The sequence below is a fragment of the Protopterus annectens genome, chromosome 4.part1 (assembly GCF_019279795.1).
Source record: "Protopterus annectens isolate FY-2018-M chromosome 4.part1, PAN1.0, whole genome shotgun sequence".
NCBI classification, from domain to species: Eukaryota; Metazoa; Chordata; order Ceratodontiformes; family Protopteridae; genus Protopterus; species Protopterus annectens.
In genome coordinates, this window is record NC_056734.1 from 453680106 (window position 1) to 453704136 (window position 24031).

At 37.3% G+C, this 24031-nt stretch overlaps 1 protein-coding gene across 2 annotated transcripts in view; it reads left to right on the plus strand.

The window, feature by feature from the left end:
- Positions 1–24031, plus strand: part of LOC122800916 (dual oxidase 1-like) — a 250375-nt gene that overhangs the window by 73022 nt on the left and 153322 nt on the right. For both annotated transcript variants that reach the window (XM_044070274.1, XM_044070275.1), the window contains exons 6-9: positions 1011–1227; positions 8428–8594; positions 11043–11103; positions 11202–11298. In XM_044070274.1, the coding sequence (XP_043926209.1) occupies positions 1011–1227; positions 8428–8594; positions 11043–11103; positions 11202–11298 (542 nt within the window). The remainder of the gene's footprint in view (positions 1–1010; positions 1228–8427; positions 8595–11042; positions 11104–11201; positions 11299–24031) is intronic.

The window sequence follows — 24031 nt, forward strand, 5'->3', positions numbered from 1 at the left end:
TGGGAAGATGACAAGGGTACATGTGGAGGAAGTAAAATGCTAGATAATAGCTTGTGAGAGAGAAGAGTGTAGGATACTATGAGACATATAGGAATTAGTCTGGGTTTAGACATGGGCACAACCAGTGGGACTTTAAATATTCTCTGAGATTGTTTTTGAATAGTTTAAGTGAAGGCATGAGTCTAAGGTAGTTGGGAAGGGAATTCCATTGCTTTCCAATAGAGTTAGCATAAAGAGCATCACCGCCCAAGTTATTAGATTTGATGGTTAATACTTGATTACTGTTTGAAGACCGAAGGGAACTTAAGTTGGTGTATGGGGTCAGGATTTTGCTCAGTGAGGGGGTTTTGTCTGGTTGATTAGCTCTGGATCAGCTGTTGCAGCCAGTGGCTGTTATCAGTGCAGTTTTGCACAGAACTCTTTGTTCTTCTCAGTTTTTCTGTTCACACATTTGTATTTCCTCAAGTTAAATACAAAATCCACATCTGTATCGCCAGTCTTACACATTTCCTACCATTCTCTTCAGTGGTGTATATAAACACAACAACACTTTCCTTTCATTATCTGTAACAGCATATTTATTAATTATTTTCTCTATACAGAATGATTTGTTATCCTTGTTGGGTGAACAATGTGCAGTTTGTACATAAAACCTTAACATGTGCTATATTTTTTGAGAAAACTGTTTTGCTAGTATAGCTGTGTGTTTATATGTCTGTTTACAGTTCCCATGCCATGATTTATTCAGTGTCCAAGCAAAAAAATCTCCTTACAATAACAAATTCTATGAATACAAAGATTTTTTTTCACTTATACTTTAACTTTTTGCAAATTGTAGATTGTAATCATGTATATAATCATAGTGCATGTATCATGCACTGATTTAGGGATCTGCATTCCTGCCTGACTGGCATTGAACAATGATTGTACTATTCTGTATATACAGCAGGAATAGGTTTGCAGAAGAAAAAGACAATTTTGATATGATAATTTTTTCTTAAATCTTATAGGTTAATCAAGAAACAAGCTGGTTGGATGGCAGCTCTATTTATGGCTCCTCCCATTCAAGATGTGATGCTCTGAGATCGTTTGCACATGGGCAGTTTGCATCCAGAGCAAAAGGGAGTAATCCAGCACAATCTCTTCCGGCAGAAAGCAATGTTGGGAATTTGATGTGGTCTGCACCAGACCCTTCAACAGGAGACCATAGCATTAATGGACTTTGCGGTAGGTCAAAACTTATCACCTGCAATTGACTTGCACTTTCTTCCTTAATTACCTCCTTTCTCCTTTCCCCTTCCCCCTTCCTTTCTTTTTTGCAGTGTGACTTGCACTTGGGCAACCTGACAAGTTTTGACAAGAGGAAAATTTAAGCTTAGTAAATATATACTTTCACCTCTCTAAATATACTTGCCAGGGTAGCAGTGTCTTATGTGCAACAGTATGTAATGTAATGAAAGATAAATTATCCATAAGCATTCTAGAAACAGCATTTTATTCAAAAAACAGTTACATGTAGACTGACTTACTTGGGATACATACACTTTTCTATGACATGTATTTTCTAAACCACCTGTCTTGGTGAAGGGTGTAGAATTAGCAAGCCAAACAGGGTAATTCAGATTTACATAACCCAAGCAAAAGTCACTGTCTCATTCTATGGATCCCCAGATGTTTCTCCACATCCTGAGAAATATAGTACTTCCAATAAGTCTTAGGTCTGCCCCTGAAACTTGTCCTAGTGCACTGTGACTGCTTGATATACCTGTTCTATGGTATACCTAGAGGTTATGCTCATAAGATACCCACACCATCTCTGCTGTCTCCTCTCTGCATGGAGGAGCAGAGGTTGTACCACATGATCCTTAAAGATTGAGAGTTCCTCACTCTGTCATGAAGAGCGAGCCCACCAGCCCTGCAGAGGGACCTCATTTTTTTATATTTGTGTCTGCAATCTGATCCTTTCTGTCAAGTATCCAAAGCTCATAAATATAAATGTGGATGGAGACGTAGGGTATCCAGTAAACTGATAGCTTTATTCCATGATTTATTTCTCTAGTCACCCCCAAATTGTGATATTAAGCTGCTGCTGCACCACTCCAGTCATTACCCCATCTCCTCTATGTTAACTCATGAGCAAACCCCCCATGATACATAAACAGGTCTACCTAATGTAGCTACTCCCCTTATGTATAAATAGCACAATGGCAGGCTAGGTACTCTACTGTTAGGAAGACTTGGAAATAACAGTCTTTGGTAGAACGGTGAAAGGGGCAAAGTCTCTCACAAGGTGGGTATGAAAACATTGCCCCATAGGAAAAGAGTATCAAAAATTTATTTTAAATGCCATGTAGAAAGGTAAAATTTCATACTTGTAGTCATACAAGTTGTGATGGTCCCTACTCCGGGCCAGTAATCAAAGAACCTCAATCCTCAATACTGGTGAGGGGCAGTCACTAGGAACAAAAATGGATGTACACAGTATTTTCAGATGTAGCTGTCTAGACCAAGGACAATTTCCCTTAAAAGCACACAGAAAGCACCCTCAAGACCTGGGGCTGGACTCTATGTCTCTTTCTTTCTCTTTCCAGGCCCCAAACAAGACTCTATACTAACCATTTTGGATCACTGTGCTCCTGTTCCAAGAAGCTGTCACACACTTGGATATTTGACTCACATATCCACACACACACACACACACACACACACACACACACACACACACACACACACACAAACAAACACCTTTGAAAGACTGGCACAGATTTACCAGATGTGCCCCCTCTACCCAGACTTAATTACACTGCCACCAGTCAGCTACTCTAAGGATCTTACAAGGGTACCCAATTTTACTGAGTAAAATTAATACTAATAAATGGCAGAGTTTGACCAATTCAGCAAGGCTTTTAGGAGTGGCCACAGTGTCACTAAAATAAACATAAGTACTCTCAAGATGTTAAAAGTATTCTCTAAAAGACCAGCCACAATGAAAGGTATAGAAATATTTAATAATAAATAATAAAATAGAAAACACGAGAATACATAGTATCTAGTTACAAAAAACACCAGAGTTTCAATCACAGGAGATATAAAAAATAACAGTAAGACAGATTCACACAAATTCTGTAAAACAATAGTTAACTAATCTCACTATATTTTCCTGACTAATCTAAAGAATTGCTATTCCCTGGTTACTTACTAAAGCAAGGCAAGATGAAGAATGTTGTGTTGCTTACTACAGGAAGCCAAGATGAGGTGTGTGGTTGTGTGAGGTATCTATGCAAGATCATTCCTGTCAGGTTCTGAAAAACAAAGTGCTGCTGTGAAAGTTCATGAATGTCTGTCATTAATATCTAGAAAATCATTTCAGTGCTAGTTATAGAATGACGTCACCTCCAGTCACCTGACTGTGGTACAATACACAACTAGAGCTTTGCCAAGATCTGTTGCAGTATCTTAAAGCTATAAAATAATTTCAAAAACTTCTATCCTTTCAGGGTAGTAATTAATTCACCCCCCCTAGGGACAATACAGTATGATTCCTACTTCTGGTTTTCCCAGACATTTTTTGTCTCTGGCTGCACTCAGACCTGTATGATAAAATCGTTACAGCCTAAACCATTCCATTTTATTTTCAATATATTTTTCAGAATTATCTGCACTGAGATTAATCTCTTCCCTTCCAGAATTCTCTGTTAAAACATATACATTTAATCAGTTATAATAATACTGTCTGGCAGACATGTATATTTCTTTTCTTTCCAGCAGGACCCACTGTTGATGCATTTTTAATACAAGCAACTTTACAAATACATTTTTAACACAAGCATCTGTACAAGTCAGTGTGATAGTCAAATGACATAAAATTCTTTACAAAACTCCAGCTAACTATGCTGGCATATGTTACACATGCACTGCCCTACTCTCCTTTGTAATAGATGACACTACCTCATATCATCACATTTCTCCTCCTTTGAAGACTTAAGCTGGTTTTTCAAGTGACCCTAGAAAAACATTGCTTGAAAGAAATGGACTTGTCTGGGAGCACATTAACCTATATCCTGTGTTGAGAGCCCATCTGCATTGGCATTGCTGACTCCACTATGGTGCTACACTACCATGTTATATGCCTGCAACCCTAGGTTCCACCTTATTAACTTGGCATTATGCTGGCTGGCACAATGTAGCCATGTTTAGGGATTGTGGTCTGCAACCACATTGAGTATCCTTCCATACAGATGGGGCTGGACTTTCTGCCATGCCCATACATTGGCTAGGCATTCTTTTTCTACAGTTGAATAACATACCTCCCTGGGTTGGAGTCTATGGCTGAGATATACAACTGGGTTTTCTCTCACTGAGAAAATCTGGCTGAGAACAGCTCCCATCCCATGGTTTGAAGCATCCACCTGCACAACAAAGTATTTTCTATAATCTGGATTGGCTAACACAGGGGGTCCTCACAAAGATCCTGTATGCTTTTGGAATGCTTGCTCATAGGCTGGGATCCACACTATCTTATCTGGCCTACTTTTCCTTATCTGGTCTGTGAGGGGAGCAACTATTCTATTATAACTGGGAACCAAATTTCTATAGTACCCCACTGTTCCCAAGAATGCCCTCACCTGCTTTTTGGCAACAGGGGCAGGCCACACCTAAATGGTTCCCACTTTGGCAGGTTCTGGCCTGATATTACCACTTCCCACTCTATGTCACAAGTAGGAGACCTCTGCCATACTCATCTGACACTTGGGCTTAATGGTCAACCCTGCCCTTTGCCTCCTGCCTAGCAGGTTTACCATGTAATTAACATCATTAACCTTCCTTACTACTTTGAAGGGGCCCTTCCAAGCTGCCTGCAGCTTACTGTTTCTATTAGAAATGAGCACCATAACCTACTGTCCCACAGCATACTCTCGGGCTTGAGCAATTCTGTCATACCAGACCTTTTTCTACTGTTGACTTCTGCCAGGTTCTCTTGGGCCAAGCCCATGAGCTTGTCTTGAGGTTTAGGATATATGCCACAAAAGACTTTTTGTGGGATTCACACTCACCTTCCCACTCATCACAAATATTTGTCCCACTCTCTCTCTTAAACTAGTCTGCAAATACCCATAGCATGGTCTTTAGTGCAGAGTTTAACCTCTCTACAAGACCATTAGTCTGGGGGTAGTAGGGGGTGTTCTTTAGGTGCTTCTCCCACAGCACTTCCACAGACAAGCCAGCAGGTCTGACATGAAACTGGCATCTCTGTCAGTCAGCATTTCTCTAGAAACCAGCTCTGCTGAAAAAAAGTATTTACCACCTTCTCTGTCTGTGAGACCTCTTTCCTGTCAGGTTCTGAAAAACAATGTGCTGCTGTGAGAGTTCTGGATTCTCTCTCACTGATAGCTAGAAAATAATTTCCATGCTGGTTATAGAATGACATCACCTCTGGTCACCTGACTCTGGTACAATATGTACCCAGAGTTTTGCTAAGATCTGTTGCACCATCTAAAAGCTATAAAACAATTTCATAAACTTCCACCCTTCCAGGGTAGCAATTTGTTCACTCCTAAGTACAATACAGTAGATTCCTATTCCTGCTTTTCCTAGACATTTTTGTCTCTGGCTGCAATCAGACCGGTAAGATAAAATCTTTATGGCCTAAACCAACCCATTTAATTTTCAATGTATTTTTCAAAATTAGCTGGACTGAGATTAATCTCTTCCCTTCCTGAATTCTCTGTTAAAACATGCACATGTAATCAGTTATAATAATACTATCTGACATACATGTATATCTCTTTTATGTCCAGCAGGACCCACTGTTGATGCATTTCTAATACAAGCAGCTTTACAAATACATTTTTAATGCAAGTATCTGTACAAATCAGTGTGATAGTCAAATGACATAAAATTCTTTACAAAACTCCAGCTACCCATGCTGGCATATGTTACACATGCTGCCATACTCTCCCTGGTACAGATATCACTATCTCATATCATCACAAGAGTTTCAGGTTAGATACCATAAAGTTTACATCATGAATTATGTTACTGTATATAGAAAAAGGTACTTAAGAAAGAAGGTATGCCATTATTTAATTGTTACCTATTTACATTTCTTGACCAGGATATTGCACTGTTTCACAAGAACCTATTTCTGGCTCAGTCCAGGTATTGAAAACACAAGAAATTCAAACAGCATAAGGTAGTCAAACTACAATAACTACAATAGATGTTAGTAAAAAAATTCTAACAATTCATACAAGACTTAATTTTCTTCTTTTCATCATGATTACCTGAGATTATATAAAAGTGTAATTGTGGGGCAACTTTGAAAAAAAATCATCTTTAGTGATTTATCTACTATCATTGTTACTGAAGCAGTGACACTGCACTTCCTTAATAAGGTGAATCTTGAAAATATTCATAAACTGTAGGAGATTGTGGAACTTTGTAATAGGAGGAGGGATGGATCATCAGGGTATGGAGCCTAGAACAAAGAAACTATGACTGCTGCATTTTTTACTTAAGAGGGTGGCACTGAGATCAGGAGTGTGGGTAGGTTGAGACCTGAAGTTATAAGTTCTAAATCTCCCAGCAGGATAGGCAAAGGTGTTTTGCTTCAGTTGCTTGAATAGGAGAGAAAAATAGCTTTGCAATCCACTGGACAGCGAGCCAGTTAATTTTCTTAATAACTTAACAGTGGTGCTTGAACCTAGATGCACGACTGGATAACAATCTGAAGGAGTTGCATCTTCAGGCCCACGTGTCTGAAATAGGCCCAGGTGCTTTTTACTACCAGTTTGGTCTGATATCCTGTGCTACTGTCACAACAAATAAAATGTTCTGTTCTGGGTCTATAATCCAACACTTCCTAGGGAGACAAATTTTGTCAGATGTAGTTTTTAAGTCTGTTAGATCATAACTGCTTTTATGTTTAAATACTTCACCTGCCTGTTAAGGGGTTTGTGAAATGAATACATTATATTGCTTATAGTTTGGAATTCAATTCCCCTCTCTCTCAAACAAATTGATAACCTGAAAACCTTCAAGCTGCTATTGAAACAATATCTGACTAATCCCCATAAATCAGCCTTATCTACTCTATCCCACCCTGTTCTGCAAAGATTACTTGGACAGTAGTCATCTTTCTTATCCTGTACTATTATATCTACTTTGCCACATACACGTTACCATACTGACTTCAATTTTGTATTCCTATGAAAATTCACTTTACTGCTGTCTTACTATAAAATACTGTGAGTCTAAAATTTGTTAGTCTAAACATTCATTTAAATGTTAAATAAATGATAAATGTTTTAGATAAATGTCTACACATGAAGGATTTCTCATATCACTGTATTGCCTGTATCATGATTATAATATGCTTTATGCTGACTATTCATATGTATCTTGTCAATGTTTTTGTTTTCTCATTTATTGTGTGCTCATTCATTTTTTCTCATTATTGTATGCTTAAAAGATTTATCACATGATAATGCATGTTACTTTCTCTCTGTATCTTTTGGAGCTTTTCTTCCTCAGCCTCCACTGAAAAGAGGATCTCTATCCACTCGGACTTTCCTGGTCAACAAAAACCAAACATAAATAAGTAAATATCACAGGCATGGCTCTTACACGTCAAATATATTATAACATATGACACTCATTCTGACTCCCAGAGACTAGCATACATACATGATTAAGGTTTTCGATAAAAGAGATTCATGCTTAATTATAAAGTTAATTTCTGCTGCATCACTCCCACAAAAAAATAACTATTTGCCAAAGAGCATAATAAAACAAGCTGATACATAATAAGTGCTAATAACTTTCTGCTTTTCAAAACTTAATAAATGAATCTGCCAATGGAAAACAGAAACAGACACATGCTGTGTCACATGGGCACACTGCATTACTCTACCTCTTTCTAATGGTGTTTTTTTCCTTATATTTGCATATTAAACTTACTGACCATGGCAGTTTTTCAACAATGTCAGTTTGTCAGGTATTTTTACTGACCTGCAAGCCATGCAATGCTTTTCATGTATAAAATCGTGAGTATTGCTTGGTTAGAATATATCATGGTTAACATATTAAAATATTGGGCAGGTGCTGACAGAGCTTGGGCTGCATTCTAGCTTTTCTTCACTTCATTGGGTGTTAAAATGTTAAAATACAGCTAAAGTTTCTAATGGAGATTAAAAGAAAGCTAAGTTTAAAACAACTATTCTTAAAGAAAATAATCTGGAATGCAAGAATGGAAGATAGCAGAAACAGAAATATGTTTCAAATAATGTATACACCTTAGGTTCTGAAATATGTGCTGCAGATTCAGGTGATTGTGATTCCTGAGATAGCAAATGTTTCCAGTTATACTATAAAATATGTCATTGAAATGTAGTGTCATAATATTCAATCTGCTTATTTCTGTCACAGTTTTAGGGAATGACAGAGGAAATGAAAATCTTTTTATAATGGCCGAGGGAGTCATTTGGTTTAGATATCACAATTATCTGGCTTCACAATTTGAAAATGAGTCTCTGGGTTTGACGGACGAAGAATTGTTTCAAAAAGCCAGAAAGTGGGTTATTGCTACCTTCCAGGTAACTAATCACAAAAAGTACTGTTCTTTTTCTGAATCTTGTTTAATAAAATATTTATCTGTGCATCACCCAAGAGCCATTTCCTTTACTCCACAAATTACCAAGAAATGGCTGGCGACACACACACACACATATATATATATATATATATATATATATATATATATATATATATATATATATATATTACAAACCTTGAACTTTATGCTTTGAATCATTGCTCCAAATCATCTGTTTTCATACTTTGTAGAATATTTATTACTAACATTCAGTATTAGTTGTATATATTGTGTAGAACCTTTCTAAATAAGCATTTGATCTTGAAACTAGTCTGTGGCTGTTTTGAAAAACAACATGTATAAATATAAAGGGATGAGTGTTATGAATTCATAGATTCACAGATTCATAGAGTTTACAAAGCAGAGTCAGTCCCTGGATCATAATTACTTTGCCAATGCCCACCCTCAGAGAGGGACTCCTGGTCTAAGAGTGCCAAACAAATCTGGCTAAGGATACATTTACAGACATCAATCAAATCATCAAGGTTTGCCTTAAGGGAAGTAAGGATACCACTCTATTTTTTATGTATAGATTAATACAGAGATGGGGGAAGTTCTGAGTAATAAATTTACTATTTCCATGTGTCTTATTATATATTGTTAGAGATTTAAATCTTTTGGCATTTTTTTCTGCTGTCTCTCTAAAGATAGATGGACAATATTTTACTTAAAGGCTAAAATATTGTCCCTCTGTCATTGTTAGAATGTTTTTATTGAAATTGGCTTAGAGGGACAGAGCCACAAATCCAATTTCAATAAAAAGAATTCTAATAAACTACTGATTTGTATGGCTTAGCTCTTGCTGAAGTAACATGGCATCAGATGCTGAATAAATGAGAACACCCAGCTTGCAGTCATCAGCAAATGTTGTTAATCATATGTCTGTGTTAGAGGTTTGGTGTTCAAAAAAGTAGAAGGCAAACAGAAGTGAACCCACTGCTGTATCCCGAGGAGTGTGACTGGTTACTACTTTGTTTCTAAGATGACATCTGCTATTTTAGCTATGTGGGCTCTACCTGTCAATCTGGTTGCTCTCCACTTTGCAGCTTATATGTCTACATTTAGACTTCTTTACAATTTCAGCATGATGAGGGAATACTGCCAAAGGCTTTCGCTAGAGCCAGGCATATGTATGAGCTGCATGGCCACTATCTACAGCTATAGTGACTTTAAGTAGACATGATTTTCCTCTGACAAAAATGTTATTGTTGCAGGTCAAGGTCAATATATTTTTTTTGCATTAGAGCATAGGAAATTAGATTTAATACATTTCACTGTTTTGTAAATTAGGCTTGCTAGGCAGATGCTTCTATAACTGCAGTCTGTAGTTCCCAGAATATAAAGTGCGGCCCCCTTTATGATGATCTACTTCACTATAAATACTAATGTATATTCCCCATGCTGTTTGGCATGTCATATTAGTTGTGGTCCGACAATGTCATTTCTAGATTAGTACAAAGTACAAGACATATACTTCCCCACTTTCCATGCTAGGAGGTCTGAAGTTTGTAGTTTTGACGTGGGAAGTTAGTCTGTACAGTATTATAAAGTAGCAAATAGGCTTCTCATAATATGAACATTATGTAAGATGGAAGCTGAAAAGAGTTGTGTACTGTCTGTATTAATACCACTGAGGGAGGGGTATCTCATTAGTCAGTGGTGTGAAGTTATGCAGATGAGACCACAATCACAGAAAAGGGTATGAAGACTGAGAAGGGGGAATACTAATACTTATTTGTTTTCTAAGCAAAAATATTCATGTATAAACCTGGAACTCCTTTTCATTTTTATATGGCATTATTTATGAAGGGAATGGATTTATTTGGCTCCCAGGGTTGCACTGGTATGTCTGGCTAGCTAAACAACTTTGTGAAGATGATGAGCTTCCTGGGTTGGGGGTGGGAGATACACACTAAGCCAATGACAATGCATAGTTTTGGTAAAAGAATTTATCTTAGAAGTTACAGCATACAGCTGTTAAAGATCATAACACTGAAAGGTATATTATACAAGGATGGAAAAGCCAAGAAAGCAAGTGCTGTTATAACTAGTGAGTGAGTCAATAAGCAAAGCACTTGCTACTGCACAAATTAAAAATCCTGTAGCTCTTTCCATGCCATATATTTCCAACCTATATCATTTCTCCCATATACAACGCTGAGGCTGATGCACATCCGAACACATTAATATAATTTTCTTTGCTCTCAGACATGGATGAATTGCTGTACCTTTCAGTGTCTGCCTAGCAATAAAAACAAATACCAGGAAAAATGAATCTTAGAACTGAAGGGAGATAATGTTTATTAGCAATGAATTCAGTAATGTCTACAGTGAGGAATGTTAAACCATTATATTTAATATTCATTCTGTTAACTTTTTATTTTTTCAGAAAATTGCATTCTATGATTGGCTTCCAGCATTTCTTGGACATGATGTGCCACCATATGATCGTAAGAAACAAATACTCTTCAGTCGAACAATTTGTTAAAGATCTACTCTTTGGATGTGGCAACAAACTATATAATTTTTCTCTTTCTGTTTCCTGAAGGTTACCAAAGCTTTGTGGATTCTGGTGTTTCACATGAATTTCAAGTTGCAGCAATGAGCTCTCTTGCTACAATGTTTCCACCTGGAGTATACATGAGGTACAGTAACTGGATACATATTTCTAACAAAAGACTTAATTCTCATGATAGAGAAGTTTTGTCCCTTCAAGTTCATCACTGTGGTTAAACTTGTTTGATGTTTCTCTGATTATTTACATTATTTAAAAGAGTTAACAAGAAGTACCCATCAGAAAGTAATCTCTAGACAGATACTGAACAAGTTTGCTTGCAAAGTCTGAAAAACAGTGACAATGAAATGTTTGGGAAAAAGACAGTCTGAAGTAATAAAATGCAAAGCATGCATTGTCATGTTTGCATTTTCTACTTGTAACAGTAATGTTACAGTAAAGTATACCAGATGGGTTTTGAGTTTATTTCATACAATATACATGTTTATAATTAATAATTCAGGCTGGTATAAGGCCCCAGATATGTGATTAAGCCAATTGTTAGACGTCATCATTTAGTGTGTCCTATGTTCAGAATCGTAAAGGTCTTTTTTAGTGGTAAAGGGACAGTCTGCTAGCATAAATTACATTGGATACACAAATCTGGCTTAGAAGGTACAGATAATATAAAGTATAATATTATTTCATCTGGAGTTGTAATCCAAGGCACAAACAGAGCAGGAGAGCCACAATATATGCAAGAAAAATGATTTTATTTATCCACAAATTCACAGGAAAACATATTAAATGTTAAGTGGTTTCATCTCTGTCAAATCAGAGACTTCATCAGAACAAATTTAAGTTTTGTGTTGCTTTTTTTTCGTTGTGTAATGGCTGCAGGCACTCGAGGGGATTCACTTATGCTTTTTTCTCAGAAATTGAGCAATTCACTTTCTGAGCTGAATAGCTCTCTTGAAAAACTGTCACAATGTCTCGACAGCATCAAGAGAGCCCAAGCAACTCAGCAAATACAACGCGCTTCCTTGAATAATCAGGAAGTACATGCCCCTGGGTGTCACGAATGAAACTCAGCACAGTGTTTGCTGCATGGGCAGGAAACGTGATTTAATGATGCTAATCATGGTCTTCGATGTACTTTGGACCCTAACATTGTTTTGGATGGTGGACAGGATCATTTGAGTAATACAAGTGACATTTTAAATCCAGTTGATTCAGCTACATGAAATGATGCTTTTGCATTGAACGAATGGCTAAAGCTGAACCCTAGCTTTTCTTTCCATTCTACTAACATGACAGGAAGTACTGTAAATTATTTTGACAAACTGCCGAGGCTGGATGGACGGTTACTTAAAATTAAGAAATTGCAATTAGATCATTTATATTTTAGAGAATGCTTAAAGCAAAAATTAGTCCCAAAGGGACTCCAAATGTGGTGTTTTCCCACTAGTTTAGAGGGAAATTCTCCTTTCCACAAAGACCTGCTAGTTATGTTTGACCGCCATGGCTTTGAGTATATGGAATTGGTGGTCAAACATAACCAGAATGCCATTGAGGCTTTTAGTAGAAAAGCCACTGAGTTGAAAAAGGAGATTGTTGATGATGGGGCTCATGCAGATAATATTTTTGAGTACAGCCGCATGTTTAAGAGCATTGAAAACCAAATCAACAGCATAAAAAAATTGAAATTAAAAAAAATTGACAGGGATAGGGCTAATTATGATAACAACTCTGCCTACCCTGAATCCCCTAAGTCCCAAAGTTGGGGCAAAAATTAAGGACTGTTGGTCATGATTTTGAGACTTTTTTAGATCTAGAGGAGGAATACCCCCCCCCCCCACGAGACGCTAGAAATGTCTGAGAGAAAGGAACAATCAGGATCTTGCCCAACAAGGGGATTTTTAAATGAACTGGGAGAGAGGGGGCAAAAAATTTGACCCGAAAGGGAATATGAGAGGGAACTCGAGGGGCAACATACGTGGCTGGATGTAATCCAAGATACCGACTCATTATGCCATCTTACCATTCATGAAAATTCAAAAGGGGACTTTAACGTTTTTAATTTTTCTACTGTTCCAATTGACCGATACATGTGTGATTTACTAGCAAGAGGTCTTTTCTTTGTACCCAAAACATGTTTTGATGTCAGTAACACCATTGTGGACTTAAAACAATATGTCAGGAAACTGAATTTGAACATTTTATTTCATAATGTTGAATATACAAGGAATCCTCTGTATATTTCCAGTACCTATACCCCCCATTCATCCTTCCTTACAATTATTTGAAAATCTATGTGAAATAGATTTTTGCAATTTAATTGGTGATGCTTCTGTTACTAATACATATAACTTGACTAAAGATGAAAATGAGAGACTTAAGAATTTAAAAGCCAACAAAGAAGTGAGGATTATTAAACCGGATAAAGGTGGTGGTATTGTTATAATGGATATTAAATTATATAAGGATAACATGAAAAAAGTCTTAAACAGTAAATATTATAAGAAAGTGTTATTGAATGAAGTTAATGGAGCTTTGAGGAAAGCTAAGACTGAATTAAATGACTTATTTATTGACGGAAGTATATCAATAGATGAGTTCAATTATTTAACTGTATCCCACCCTAGAATACCCACCATTTTTGGCTTACCCACAATTCATAAAGATTTGCAAGACCCACCTTTGAGACCCATAGTTGATGCTAGAGGGTCTGTCATGCAACCTATAGCCAAGTTTTTAGATATTAAGTTAAAAGTCTTACTTTCAGGGGAGATGCATTTATGTAAAGACTCATGGGACTTCCTTACAAGGATTAACCAACTTGTTTATGTGAATGGGGGTGTTTTTATCATGATTGATGTGAAAGATCTTTACACCATCATACCACATAAACAAGGAGTTGAGTGGTTTTGTGAATACTTATTTGAAAAGGAAATACCCCAAAGCACTATAAATGTGTATGAGCAATTATTAGAAATAGTGTTATATAACATTTTCATCTTGTTTGATAATAATTCTTTTTAAAAACAGAGGGGGTCTCAATGGGGTCAGCCTGTGGTGGGTTATATGCTAACATTGTTATGGTACAGTGGGAAACTAAGTTTTTTTTCAACTCACCTTACTTCTTGCACTGTAAATGTCACGTGATTTTTTTGGATGATGTTTTTATTTTTTGGGATGGACCAGTTGACATTATTGATGAATTCCTAGAGTACATAAATGGATCAACTACGTTTTTGAAATTCCCCCATAGTATTGGATATGACGAGATTTCTTATCTAGATGTGAAGTGAATGAAGGATAAGTATTTTAAGGTTTTTAAAGGAGAAATTTTTAGAAAGCCCACATATTCCAACAGCTTCTTGCACTATGAGAGTTCCCATCCTTATAAACAGAAGAAAGCTGTGGTTAAGGGGCAATTTGTAAGAGCTGCATGTATGGTGACTTTATTTGATAGCTTTTTAAATTAATGTGATGTGTTAAAGGAAATGTTTTTAAGAAGAGGGTACCCTAGTAACTTAATTAAAGATGTCAGGATAGAAGTGATAAACAAACATGAAATGGGTTATTTTTTACCTTTACTTTATTAATACCAAGAAGAAAGGGCTACCTATATTGAGAATATTAACACTCCTAATCATGATGTTAGTGTTGCTCTGAGTAGGCCTGAACCTGACACACAAAATAATAATTTTAATAGTGCATTTATCACAACCTTCAATAATTCCAGTAAAAGAATTGCTGATATATTATTTAAGAATTGGGTGGTAATTTCAAACAATAAAGATATTAGACAATGTGTCAGTGATAGCCCCACTATTGTTTATAGAAAAGGAAGATGCCTTAAGAAACAGCTTCAAAAGGTCCCTGTAATGGGAGTATGAATAAATGTGGCTCTTGCCATTATTGGCCCTATATTCGGGAGGAGTGCATCTTTAATGTTAATAATGTGATAGTTAGGCTTAATAAAAAATGTTCTTGTAATACTGAAAAGGTCGTATACTGTGCTTTTTGCATGAAGTGTCCTTGTTTCTATATTGGGAAAATGGACAGGAAACTGAAAAACCATATATACCAGCACTTAAGGGACATAAAGAATAAGAAAGACACAAATGCATTATCTAAGCACTGTATGGAATTCAATGACCATTCCATTAAATTTATTTTTTTAGAAGTTCTTGAGCCAGATGTAAGGGGTGGTCCTTGGGCATTATATTTAGAAAAACAAGAAGCAATGTGGCAGCTTAAAACCAACGCCACACAGTGGCCTGGTTTGAATGACTCATTTTCCCGCTCATGTTTCCTAAAATTAAAAGCCATGGAAAGTTAAAATGTGATTTTATATGCTTCATACTTTTATATGTTTTATGTTTTCATGTTTATTTAAAACATTATTTTACATATACACATATATATGTATATATATTTGCAATTTTTAACAAGTAATGTTTGAATAAGCAAATTTATATTTTAATAGTTTTATGTGGCATTTAATTTGATTTTGGGTTCAGATGCTGACGTATTTGCATCTCTCACTATTGTAAGTTGGTTGGCTGGTTTGCTTAACAAGGGGGAGTGTCTTTTGATGTCTTTTAGATTTAAAATGAAGTTTGAGTAACTTAAATTTGTTCTGATGAAGTCTCTGATTTGACAGAGACAAAAGCGCTTAATATTTAATGTGTTTTCCTGTCGATTTGTGGATGAATAAAATCGTTCTTCTAGCATATATTGTGGCTCTCGTGCTCTGCTGCATCTTGAATTACTGCTCATTGTTATGTTGCTATTTTTTTTTCATTATTTCATCTGGATTCATCACTGTGTTGAACTTTGAGGGCTTACATGTGATAAATACTTTTCAAAAATGATTTTCTAATGTTTACTTTTAGACCTTACATATTTGTTGTCAGTCTTTGATTGTATTTAATATACCTTAAGTCTTGAATAACATGTAGATAACAATGCAGTCTACCAATCATGGGTCGGTACTGAAAAATATGTCTATAGTATGCTGATAGAAAACAGGTTATGCCAATTTACTCTGACTGCAGTTACCTTACTAAATGCCTTTAACTTAAAGGATATAAGTGAACCCCCTAAATAAATATCACTACTGGACAAGTAGACTCCATAAAATAATAAACCAATCCAACCAGCATAGATCCCACCATAACCAGAGATCTGTATAAAGGTGCTGAACAAAAATTGAAAAATAATTTTTGACTGGGTTATGTAGGATGGTCTGCTAACTGTACTGTACTGCTTAGCTCCATTTTTATCAATTATTTTCTTCATTTTTTTAAATAGCCTATTTTCCCATTCACACTACCTAGAGCTCATGCTTATAGCATATGGGCAGAATTGTAAGGTCTATACAAAAAAGTCACCTTGACTCTGTTTTGAAATAGGTCATACTTTAGAGGAGCGGGAAGGTGGTAGAAGTGATGAAAGTTTGGGGGAGTTGGGCTGTAGCATTAAGCAGCAAGCTGTTGTATAATCATTGGCCAGCTAAGTCAGGTGACTGTGGTGCCTGACAGAGTAAAAGAAATGAACCTAAGAGTTGTGAACCTGAACATAGGCATGACTTGACAAAAGCATTTTTTCCTTTTTATTTTACTGATATTGTGTTTCTTATTCCTGTTTTGTGCTCTGCTGACAGCTAAGGCTGTGGGTCTGCCTAGATATGTATAGTATTGTCACTATTTAAAAATGTGTGTACTTGATCAACTGTTAGCTGCTTAAAGATGAATATGAATGCATTTAGTTTTTATTGCAAAATATAGCCAGTCATAAGTATTTTAGTGAGATGTTGAAATATAGAAAGTAATTATTTGAAATATGCTGTAAATGACAATAAATGTGGGTCTGCAAGCCTGTCTTAGTTGTACATCACTAAGCACTAGATGCCACAGCTATGTCCCAACTCCAACATAAACAGCAGTTTTCCAAAAAAATAGACAAGATGCAGATATTTAAATTAAATGTTTCATAAGCAGCATACTACTGTCCATATCTTGGTAAAGATGTATGAAGACATTATATGCTGTTGCTGCCGTAGCTCTCAACTAATCAGGGACAGATTTCAGCAGAATCAGGGACATTCAGGGACACTTTTGAAATATTAGTACTATTAATCTGAGACACTGACAGAATGAGAGAATATGAGTTAATATGCATTTCTTGAGGTAAAAGAAGTCTGTAACTCTAATTATATTCCTTATTTATTAAGTTATAATTCACCACTGTTTCTCCAAAAATCATCAGTTTTAGAAGAAATTAAGAGAGGCAGAGCTAAAATTTAAATCAAAGTCAGGGACAACCCAGAAAATCAGAGACATTTGTGAAGTATGGCTGCTGCAATGTTTGTGTCTCAATACTAAAATTAGAGACATTTGAGAGGTATGGCTGCTGCAATGTTTGTGTCTCAATACTTAAAACTATTGTTTCAGATTCAATTTTCTAGATCAATAGAATAAAGTGGATTTGTTCCTTTTCTGTGCTGCATACATGTGATAAATATTATAGCCGAAATCTATTTTCTCTTGCAGTTATATTGCAGATCTATTGAACTGATGTTGCAAAGAAAGTCTAGAAGGAATAATTTCATTGTTTGAAACACGAGCATTCAAAATCAAGTGCTGTATTTTGAAAATCCTGTTTTTCTTTGAGTTGCATCTTCCATGTGACCTGCTCAATGACTTTTCTTCCTGTGCCCCATTACCTCATTTGTTTCTCCTAAGTTAAGAATCAGGCCTCCCCAGAGAGGACGAGAGCCCTCTGGCCCATTCATTCCCACTCAGGGGCATGATCAACCCATTTATCCCCCCCCCAGAGGTGGGATTCAGTTATTAGGGAATGGACTAGCTTATTGGTTCTGTGGTAGCTGCTCACATCCCCAGTATTTCCTCCCCTTTTACACTTGGCATCATTTCCTGGATGTGGAATAATATGCATGCTCCCACCCAGATCACCCCTGACTCTGTGGTGTATATGTGCCACTTAACAGTTCTCTTACCTTGACCTTTTCTATGAGCAATCACCTACCTACCAGTATGTGGCACTAATTCAATGGGTCAGGATACCTTCCTTTACCCAGGAGGGTCAAGTTGGCATCAGTAACATGAGTAACACGACTCCACAGCCACCAGGAACAAAAAACAAAAGCTGACGTGAAATGCGAAAATCTTTTATTCAAGTAAGTCCAAGAAGAAATAAACACAAGCGCTTTCACTCAGGATAATCCTGTGCTTTTTCAAGTGAGTACAAAAGCATTTGCTGAAGTCAAACCCTTTTATATAACCATAGGTAACACATTAATTGAAAACAGGTGTTGTCAATCAGTTGTTAGATTCCTTAAAGGGGCTTTGCATTAAATGAAACATGAGATAAAAGTTTGTATTATTGAAAGTATACATATGTTTGACAGCTGGATTATGCTTGTAAAATTACAAAACATTAAAAACACTGTTTCAAATTTAATAAAATCAAAGTTAAAATGTTTTAAAAAGCTGCTATTGGAAACGTTGGAAATCCATGAGTTTTGATGAACCTGGAAGGTGAAATTCTGTTAGAAGTGTGAGGGAGCATATAGTGTTAGTTTGTAATAGGGATCTTGATTCTTTTTCATAGTTCACATCAAAAAGGACACCCTAGACCAAGTGTCAGGTTGTCATACCAAAGAAAAAGGCATGGGAGTTAAGGAGAGGGAAAATAGTGAATCTTGAGTCCCTAAGTCATGTGTTATAATAAAATGCGCACATACCAAGTGGTAGTGAAAGAAGGGCATAATATAAGGAAACATGGGACAACAGAACTAATTAGTTACAGTGGAATAACTATAATCGTGCCCTTCTAAGCTTTAAAACGGGTTTAATACTAATAGTCCCGTTCAATCCAGGTGGTCTCCCTGCATCTAACCTTAATTGCCATACTAGTCACCACCCCTGAGATCCGGTTCCACTTGTTCTAAAACAAAGAATTTGATGATACTACCCGGGCAAAAAAGGGAATGCTTGTAAAAGGCATTGGTTGCTTTCTGTTTAGCCATATCATATACGTGTTCGTAGATCCGTCTCCTGAATTCTCTTTCAGTCTTCCCCACGTAGAAACTTGAACACGTAGTACAAATACCCAGGTATACCACCCCTTTGCTTCCACAAGAGTAGGAACCAGTTGGTTTTGTCCTGAACCTCCTAGATGGAATGTACACGGATTCGACGTTCATTAAAGCATGACATTGGCTACAAGAGCCACATTTGTAAGAGCCCTTCTTGGATTGTTTCACCTTCTTTTTGCTATCCGGTTTCCTTTCAAAGATTTCTTTGAAGTTAATGCCTCTTTTTCTAATAAAACTAGGTCTGGGGGGTAAAAGGTCCTTGAAATCTTCATAAAGGGCTAGAACCGGCCAGTAGTTTCTGACAGTTTCCTCCATTTCTTTAGAACTAGATGAGTAGGTGTATATAAAACTGTTTGTAGGGTGGTTGGATACTCTGGAAGTTGAAGGGATTGCCAACTCTGGTCCTTTTCCCAGAATAGGTGTGTATAAAGATTTCCTCAATACTTTGATCTCATCGGCTAACCCCATAAACATTTCTAGGGGATATCCTCTTTCCAGGAATAAGGCTCGCAAGGTTTTAACTTCAATCTCAAAGTCCTCATCAGTGCTACAGATTCTGCTCGCTCTTATGAGTTGCCCTTTAATGATTCCCCTTTTCTGATATAGGGGATGCGCACTATCAAAGTGTAACAATGAGTTAGAAAAGGTGGGTTTGCAGTATAATTTGGACTGAAATGTGTTCTGATTGAAGTCCTTGAACAAGGTAATGTCCAAGTAATGGAGCTCCTGAGGGCTAGCAGTGTATGTAAATTGTAGAAAACCAGTCGAGGTGTTGATGTGTTGAAAGAATTCTTTGAACTCACATTCTGAGCCTCCCCAGAGGATGCAAATGTCGTCCAGGTAGCGTCTATAAAAAACAATGTGTTGCTACCAGGGGTGCGTCAAAACAAATGTGTGTTCCCATTTATGCAACACCACGTTGGCATAAAATGAGGCACAGGATGCTCCCATGGTGACCCCTTTACGTTGCCTGAACAGTTCGCCATTGAAAAAAATGAAGTTGTTCATCAGGACCATCTCCATCAAGTCTGTTAATAAGTTGGTGAACTTGTTGCTGAGGCTGGTTTCTTTACTGAGAAATTCTGTAAACCACTCAAGACCTTCTTGGTGAGGAATACTCGAAAAGAGGTCCTTAATGTCTATGGTGATCAAAATCAAATCAGGCAAATAGCAGGAAACAGGAATATCACGGAGGAAGTGCCAAGAATCCTTGCAAACGTGGCTGAGAAGGGGCATAAAAGCCTTGGTTAAGTGATCGATGAATTTTCCAATTGGCTCAGTAACACCTCCCGCACCTGATACTATAGGTCTGAACCTTAAAGGGTGAATTCCCTTATGGATTTTGGGAATCCCGAACATGACCGGTATCCTGGGTTTTTCTACATGCAGATAGTTATACACCCTCTCATTTATTACCTGCTGTAGTAGAAGATCTTTAAGATAGTAGTTGATCTGAGCAAAAGCAATGTTGACTTCGTTTAATACAAATTTTTATCTCATGTTTCATTTAATGCAAAGCCCCTTTAAGGAATCTAACAACTGATTGACAACACCTGTTTTCAATTAATGTGTTACCTATGGTTATATAAAAGGGTTTGGCTTCAGCAAATGCTTTTGTACTCACTTGAAAAAGCTCAGGATTATCCTGAGTGAAAGCGCTTGTGTTTATTTCTTCTTGGACCTACTTGAATAAAAGATTTTCGCATTTCACATCAGCTTTTGTTTTTTGTTCCTGGTGGCTGTGGAGTCATGTTACTTGGATTTCTGGCATTTTTTGGATATCAGTAACATGAGCCCGTCCTCCCCCACCCAATCCTTCCAGCTTCCTTTCCACTAATCAAAAGCAGGTCATTTTGGACATAGTTCGGGATTTAGCCCTCTACAGGACAGGGATGCGACCAACAGTTGATTTTTTGGTGGGAAATAAATAGTAGTCACCTTTTATCTGAGTATTGATTACCCTGGATACTAAGTAAGAGGAGTGTGAGAGGCGCACACTGACCACAAAGAGGTACAGGGATCTTGCTGCTTGCATAAGACACTTGCATAACAGAAATGTTCATTCACAGTCTCCTGATCACAGTTTTGTACACAATCCTGAATGCTCAGTATTGTAGGAAGAGTTTGTCTGTGGTCCCCCTTTTGTTCCATCTAACACAGGATGTTCTGACAGCAACGTATAGTTATGTATGGATGTACTGTAGTTCACAATGTCAGCAGCATTTGCTGAGTTCTCCCTGGAAAGTTCTCATCTTTCTTGTCTTCCTTTAAAATATGGAGTAGCTCGGACAAAAGGCCATAGTGGACTTCCTCATTGCCATATTAAATGTGCTAGATGAGGACCTGAGCAGGTTACCTGTGAGCTGTCAGAAAGGGAAACAGGTCAGTTTTATCCCTCACTTACTGATTTAGCAGCTTCAAAACTGCAGAAGGTTTTAGACTAACTTAATAAATAAGTTATTGTGTCATCTAAATCTACTTAAGTTTGGGATAGTTGCCTGTTTTACACCTCAAGGACTCTTTCTCTGAAGCTGATAACATGCAGATTTTGACAACATTGTAAAAAATGAAATGCAATGCAACCAAGTAAATGAGAGATACACTATGAGTAGTAAGTCTGTTGTGGTGATAACAGTAACTGTCACTTAATCACAGTGAGATTTGTAACATCTTTGTTGTGTAACTCTCTATGAAACCTGGACCTATGGTCTTAAAATAATGCATACATATCAGAAGGTCATGCATAGTGTTTCTCACATGGTTTTGTTCAAATGTCATGGCAGGTAATTTTTTTATTTTTATTTATTTATCATTTGTTGACCGGGAAAGTCTGACTAGGTTCCACAGAGCCTGTTTTCAGCGGAGGCCCGGGGAGAAATGCTCCAGATGCATGTCTTTTGGAATGTGGGAGGAAAAAGGAGTACCCGGAGGAAACCCACATGAACACAGGGAGGACATGCAAACTCCACACAGAAGGCACCCCAGCCGAGAATCGAACCGGAGAACCTCTTGCTGTGAGGCGACAACATTAACCGCTGCACCACTGTGCCGCCCAGGTAATGATTTTGAGTTGTATGTCACCAACATACCTTCCTACTAGTATTTGACATTACTATATGTTGTGATAATAATTCAAATTACTGGCATTCTTTCTAAGTGTTTGCCAAGAAAAAGCAAATCCTGCTTGTAGCACTCCTTTTCTAGTGAATACCCTTGGTTCCCTCTCCCTAGTGTTTCCTGGGAACCTGTTTTGCTACAGCTAGGCATGCCATCTAAGTCAGCCAGCAGTGTGAGGCTTGTTCCTAAAAGTATAAAGCACATAGACTTCATAAATGTCAGTTTCTGCAGCACTTCTTACCATTTTATTGAAGAATGTAACCAATACCTTAAAGCAATACCCACAAGCTACAACAATCTTCTCCATCTACTGAAACTATCATCTCTAGCAGCCGACCTGCTCCCCAATGAATTCCTGAAGCAAGCAGCTGATGCCATTACTTACCCAGTGTCCCTACTAATAAATCAGTCCATCTCCAAGCAATATGTCTGGAAACTCTGGAAGATATCCCCTACACAAAGGATGCACCTCAACACTACTGTCAGACTACCAACCCATTGCTATACTCCCTTCCCTTGTCAAAATCTTTGAGAAATGTATACACTCACAAATCTTTCCCTATGTCATTAAGGATAACCACCTCTCAGATACACAACATGGCTTTAGACCCAAGCATAGCACCACATCTGCCCTAGTTAGCTTCACTGACATAATCAACCAGTCAAGAAATACCAGGCTTTATATTTCATGTGAAAGCATTTAATACTGTCTTGCACCAAAAACGTATGTACGAATTAGCCACCTTAAACCTCTCTCACATACCCTATCATGGTTCCATAGCTACTTGTCAGACAGACAAGCTGTTAAATGGTTAGACAATATATCCACACTCTTACCAGTCTCAGTAGGCATACTCCAAGGTTCCATACTTGGCTCACTTCTCTTTACAATTTTTACAAATGATCTCAATTCAGCCCCCACATCAGCTAACATTATACAATATGTAGATGATTCGACACTCATCCGCTTAGCCACCTCAGTCCCTGAACTCTTGCAAAAAGCACAAAATGCATTTACAGATGTTGAACACTACCTCTCCACCAAACAACTAATGTTCAACCCCAGCAAGACCAAATTAATATTATTTACGAACAATAAAATAACTAAACCCCCCATCCCTTTCACCATCTACTCCACCAACATAGAGCCAGTAGACCATACCAAACTATTCGGTGTCACCAATGACAAATCCCTAAGTTATGACATCCCAAACAATCAAAAAGGTTCACATAAAACTCGGGGCACTCTATAGAGCCAAACCATTCCTCACCCACACCTCCAGAATAGCCATTGCCCAAAGCCACCTACACTACACACTCTTATATGCCTTTCCAATTTTCACAAATTTAAAGAAAACAAATCTAAATAAACTGGAAGTCTGCTACAAAAAATTAAGAAAGTTTGCCACCAACCTCCTATACAGAACACACCACTGTCTAGTTCTTCACAGGCTAGACTGGCTGGAACACCCAAACCTACAATGCCTCAAACAACTTACAATTTGTCATTCCATCATCTACCCACCAGATAAATGTCCTGCCCTTAAAAACAAAGTAAAACACCATACTAGCAATAGATCCCTCTGCTTATCTGACAGACTTTGTCTAGAAGTGTCTAAAGCCAATAATAGCTATG